Genomic DNA, 5810 nt, shown 5'->3' with positions numbered 1-5810 from the left:
TTGTTAATGGAGGTGAGGGTGTGTGTGACTCCTGTCAGAAATGAGCTGCTGTGAAAAATGAAAATAATGGCCGTCTGATTTATTGCAGCTTGTGTTTTCATAAATTAATTACACCGTTGGTTAATGAAATGTCTTTTTAGAGATAAATGAACTCGTCTTTTTTGTCTTTTGACGAATGTCTTTTTGTCTGAAGCAAGCGGTTGTTTTTTTTAATAAATAACGACAGCTGGGGAAGAGAAAGCTGAACGTGTGTCTCGTGTCGCTGTAGGTGAACATCATCCCGGTGATCGCCAAAGCCGACACCATCAGCAAGAGCGAGCTGCACAAGTTCAAGATCAAAATCATGAGCGAGCTGGTCAGCAACGGCGTCCAGATCTACCAGTTCCCCCTGGACGACGAGACGGTGGCCAAAGTCAACACGACCATGAATGTAAGAACACAGACACACACTCCTCCTGGACTTACCGCTGGAGGTGGAAGGGTTTTTTTTAGAAGTTTTGTGGTTCTGTTTTTATTAGTATTATTTACAGTATTTCCATCGGTGCACAACTGTTTTTATTTTCCCTTCAGTTCAGCTGCAGATTTGAGCATTTCTTTTGTGGCGTCAGCAAGGTTTTAAAAATACAACCTAAACATGCAGACACGCTGTTGTGTGGGTGATTGTGCTGGCGTGAAGAACTGCTGAGGGAGTTGATGGAAAGGGCAGCTGTGACTTAGTCAGTGTATAAATGTGCATGTTCTGTCTAAAACGGATTCAGATTTAGATGCACTCTGGTGGATCCGGCTATGTTTATGTGCAATTTCTTCTCTAATATATGTATTTGTGTTGTTTTTCTAGGGTCATTTGCCATTTGCTGTGGTAGGCAGCACAGAGGAGGTCAGCGTCGGCAATAAGATGGTAAAAGCTCGCCAGTATCCATGGGGTGTAGTCCAAGGTATGAACAATCAGTGTGTTTGTGTTACTTTATTTGTACCCTTGGACAGATTAGGCTTCCATCCTGACTGACGTTTAATAAAGAACACGGACAAGAGACAACAAAGTGCTCAAGGTTCCAAAAATCACTAAAATACCCAAAAATAAAAGAAGATAAATGTTGCTTCAGTGTCGTCTGTAGCAGCGTCGCTATGAAGCTGTTTTCACGCCGGTTTGTTCTGCATTTTGGGACCGTAAACCTCGTTCCAGGAGGAAGCAGCTGAATCTCACAGCGCACAAGGTGTGAAGCGTACATTCAGAGTGAGCCAAAAAACTGGAAGTGCCAGGGACGCTGGGTTATGCTGCAACTCACCACTTCTCAGTCATTTAACAACTTCATTTAGTCAGTTTCTGTTCTTCAAGGACAGATTTCTAAAACATGACGAAAAAATGTGCCGTTTATTCAGACCAGTTTCTTTCTCGTCTCCTCATGTAGAAACGAGCACTTTGGTCTGTGTGACAAGTGTGTAGAAATGCCTGGAAACCCTCCTTTAGCATTCAAAATTAAAAAAACATTCCATTACTTTTTTCAAAACCTCAAATATTTAGAATGTCATATTTAATATAACTACATATTTTTGTACTGATTTGTCCGTTGATGTGTGCGTCAGTGGAGAACGAGAATCACTGCGACTTCGTGAAGCTGAGGGAGATGCTGATCTGTGTCAACATGGAGGACCTGAGAGAGCAGACGCACACTCGTCACTACGAGCTGTACAGACGCTGCAAACTGGAGGAAATGGGATTCAAAGACACCGACCCAGAATGTAAACCTGTCAGGTGAGCCGTCCACTCGCAAACACCGCGACTATCCATCCACGCGCAGAAATATGTGACTGACTTACAGCTGACCCGTGTCCGTACTGTGTGTGGTTGCAGTTTGCAGCAGACTTATGAGGCCAAACGTCAGGAGTTCCTGGTGGAGCTGCAGAAGAGGGAGGATGAGATGAGGCAGATGTTTGTGCAGAGGGTGAAGGAGAAGGAGGCCGAGCTGAAGGACGCCGAGAGAGAAGTAAGCAAACATGCAAACTGTCACATAAATAACTCCTCAGTTCAAGAAAAGCTGCAGCTGTCTGCTCTTTGGCCCTGGGGGGAATTTTTGGCTTACCATGAATTTAATTCCTTCCTGTTGTAGTTTCTTTCGCTGACTAAATGTTGCATCAACTAAAGAAATTCTCGTAGCCGTGCGTTTCCTATTGCAAACATAATTTCTCTCCTTGACAGCAGTAATTTATTAGTATACTCATTATGTTTTTGAATAAATTGAAGCTTTTTTTTATGCTGTTGTTTTGTTTTTGTCTTTTATATTCATGAGTAAATTATATTTACTCGTGTTTCTTGATATTTTTCTTATACTGTGTAATTGAAGTATGAAAAACATTCCTTCCTAATTAAAAATCTACTTTTCTCAAATTTCACATTCGCCCATCAAAGTGCACCTTTCGTTGCGTAACCACGTCGTCGTCTGTGTCCGTTTTCAGCTGCAGGGCCGCTTTGAGCAACTGAAGCGCCTCCATGCAGACGAGAAAGCGGCTCTGGAGGAAAAGAAGCGCATGTTCGAGGACGACCAGAGCTCCTTCAGCAAGAGACGGGCGGCCGCTCAGCTCCTGCAGGCCCAGAGCCTCACCGCCAACGGCAAGAAGGACAAAGACCGCAAGAAGTAAGAAGCCTCTCTGAACACCGATGCCGAAAAAAATCTGAACTTTGCATGTCTGTGGGCAGTGATGGCGAAATCAGATTTGTTTAGTCATCAGTGGCTCGCTGTTGGAGATCATTGCCTCGTGGTTCAATGAAAATCTGATGACCGCTAAGATTTGTTTAATTGGACATTTGAGTTGCCGACAAAGCCACTGGATCGCTGCAAACAGTCGCTTCAGTGTATTTATTTTTTTTTTTTTCTCTCTCTTTCAGTTCTGGCTTCATGTGAACACTCTTGGATCTCCATCACAACCAGTGTAACCAGTGACATTCTAGCCACGTCCTTCCCAGCCCTCTTAGGCCAGTCTCCATCACTAACCAGGAAACCCCACACAGACCAGCAGCAGCAGTGTGTGAGCGCCGGCTTGCTTTTGTGCCAAAGTTTAATGACTGTACCCAAGAATCCTGTGTACACATTTCTCGGTGGTGTTTTTTTAATCTTCTTTCTAGGTTTTTATTCCTCTTTTGTGTAATGATTTTATATTTATCCTCTCGTTTTTATATAAAACCTTTATTTTTTTCCATGTTCCTCCTTTTTAAACTTTTGCCAGTCTAAGGGACTCTTGAGTGGACTGGACCTCTCACAGCCTCACAGATCAGAACAGGTGGACAGGTACAGACAGTGTTGTGTAGTGGACGTGTACACTCATCTTCTATTTGATATGTTTAGTGTATGATAAGAGCACTCGGGATGTTTTAATATGCCAAACGAGACTGTTCACCTCTCATATAATTCTTATCATTCATTCAAGCCCCTTTCAGACTTCATCAGGTGAACTTATTAAAATTAAAGTTACAATCTGTCAACAACAAACCTCAAAAAGTTTTCGTGATGGCTCAAATTGGAATTAAAATGCTAAAAAATGCTAAAAATGCTAAAAAATGCTGGATTAGCGGAGTAGCGCTAAGTTCCTCTTTTTATATTTGGTTTAGAAAGATAATAAAGTGGTTCGATAATCAACTAAATACATCAGATTAATCAACAAAATCAGGTTTCGTTTCATTTTGTTGGCGAGCAAAAGCAGAACCGAAACCGTCTGAACGCCACAACAATCATCGGACCGTCCGCACTTCTGGCTCCTCAGCTTTTATTCATATGTATGAAAATCCAGCACAGTTCTTCAGATACAGGATGGGTTTTTAGCTATAATATAAATCTGTATTTTATCAGTGATTGGCTAATTAATGTATCACAAAATGGGGATTTCCAGGCAAATGAGAAGCAGGGCTGAAAAGGTTCATAACAGAATATCATTTAACTGCTAAATAAGTTTTATAATCCATCACTTTGGCAGCTCTCTGCGTAACATTTAATTATGTTTGAACTGTTGGTCTGAAAGGGGCTGAATCTGTACTCACGTCTGAAGGTTCTCCAGAAGGATCAAGTGCATCATTAACGGTGTAAGCATGGTAACAGGGCATTATACTTCCTTATTTCTTCTTTGATTTCTTTTTGGTGCACCTTCTTGATGCCTTAAAGGTTTAATATGAACATATCACACTGACTCTCCTGTCGTCGTTCCTGAACTCCTCCGGTTCATCCACAGCTTTTCCAGCGGGGCGAGGCTGAGGCTTGGTTTGGGATTAGGTACATGTTACTGCATATATTTATATATATTTTGTTTTACTCGCTCCCTTATTTTTATTTTTTTCCTACTGACACAAACAGTTGACGTTAGCAGCCCTGTCTGTCTGAAAACAGCTGACTCATGGTTTAGACAAAAAAAAAAAATGGAATCATATCAAGTCGGTGTGTTTGTTGAGGGAGCAGAGAGAGAGAGAGGATGCTTCTCTGACTGTATTTTTATTCACTTCTCTCTGTACTGTAAGACGCTACAAGCTGTGAGACGCTGTGTCATCGTCGCGCCGCAGTAAACCAGAACACTGCGGTGCTGGTTTCCAGTCAAGTGTGATTTTTATAAACCAACATTTACTCACAATTACTCACACTTTAGTGCCTTATCTGTGTGAAACGTAGAAACACACTGTCCACCTAATGACAGATCCAGGGAGACGATGCAGGAAGGTTTGCCTCTGACACGTTTGTATTACGCTTGTATTTAAGGAATAAACAGTATTATTTGAGAGCTTTTTTTTCCCTTTCTTTCTAAATAAATCTTTGTATTTTTGTCATGATATGCTGTGTTTTATTTTAATCTCCTGCAGAGAGAGAGAGAGAGCAGGTGTGAGTGAAGTTAAAATGGTCCAAAGAAGGAAAGAGTGTGTTTGTGTGCGCGCTGGTGTCCTGGTTTGGATCTAACTGGGGATTTGACATTTTGCGGAACATGAGGAACCTGGTTGTTCATCTCTGTGTACAGTATCCAGGTTTCTGACCATCTGTTTCCAATCCTATCTGGATCTTTTTTCCCTCAGACGCTGTGTTCTGTACAAAGACAATGTTCAGCAGTTTACTTGCCACAGTGTCGTTCAGCGTTGTGTTTTTTAAACCAGCACACACAGACTGATGAAGTGATCTAAAACTGGCATTCACGTCATGATTCCTCGTTCTTTAATCTGTTCACATGATTTACAGAACATGTACAACATTGGTGAGTTTTTATCTAACAGTCTCCTGCCCACGTTACACTCAGTCTTCTCCCTAGAAAAGAAAAAGTTGTGTGTGAGAAGTCATTTGTTAAAAGGACGACTGGGTTGGTAGGAAAGTAGGAGAAGCTGCTGTGGGGTGTGGATCTAACTCAGCTTTGGCAGCGATGAGGACTGGTTTTATTTAAGGAGATCTGTGGTCTGTCTTCTTCAGTGAAAGTGAGCTTTGGCATTGGGAAAAAGTACAAACTCAAACCTCATGGTCTCCTGTGAAGGCGTCGCTGCCTTCGTGCCAAGGCTGGATTTGGCCTACAGAACTTTTTTATCCAGAGTTTCTAAGCAGGGATGATATCAGAGCAGGTACATGTGGCCTGAAGTAAACAGAAAGCAGGAGAAGTAAAGAGACTGTCATCATATTTAGTTTGACTTCTTATCAGCACTAAATACACTGCTGAGTGATTAGGGTGCATACATGCTCTATACCAGAAAAAAATGTTCTCTTGATGTCCTCAATGAAGATTTATTTTATTTTATCATGTACAGTATTTCCTTCTTAGACTCTAGTATGTGGTGTTGATGATTGTACAGTAGGAAC

At 41.7% G+C, this 5810-nt stretch overlaps 1 protein-coding gene across 2 annotated transcripts in view; it reads left to right on the top strand.

Annotated features, from left to right (window-relative positions):
* The window catches only part of septin10 (septin 10), a 10083-nt gene extending 5276 nt beyond the window's left edge, over positions 1–4807 (top strand). Inside the window, exons 5-10 of one of the 2 annotated variants that reach the window (XM_008305766.1) lie at positions 269–430; positions 839–935; positions 1585–1753; positions 1853–1985; positions 2455–2633; positions 2885–4807. In XM_008305766.1, coding sequence (XP_008303988.1) covers positions 269–430; positions 839–935; positions 1585–1753; positions 1853–1985; positions 2455–2633; positions 2885–2900 — 756 coding nt within the window. In that variant the 3' untranslated portion in view covers positions 2901–4807. Of the gene's footprint in view, positions 1–268; positions 431–838; positions 936–1584; positions 1754–1852; positions 1986–2454; positions 2638–2884 lie in introns of those variants that run through there. The other variant, XM_008305767.1, reaches the window with a different exon arrangement.
* Positions 4808–5810: the final 1003 nt, after the last annotated feature.

This window comes from Stegastes partitus, unplaced genomic scaffold (assembly GCF_000690725.1).
Source record: "Stegastes partitus isolate 25-593 unplaced genomic scaffold, Stegastes_partitus-1.0.2 Scaffold2610, whole genome shotgun sequence".
Classification (NCBI taxonomy): Eukaryota; Metazoa; Chordata; class Actinopteri; family Pomacentridae; genus Stegastes; species Stegastes partitus.
The sequence above is the reverse complement of the archived record's forward strand: the minus strand, read 5'-3'. Positions and strand labels throughout refer to the sequence as shown.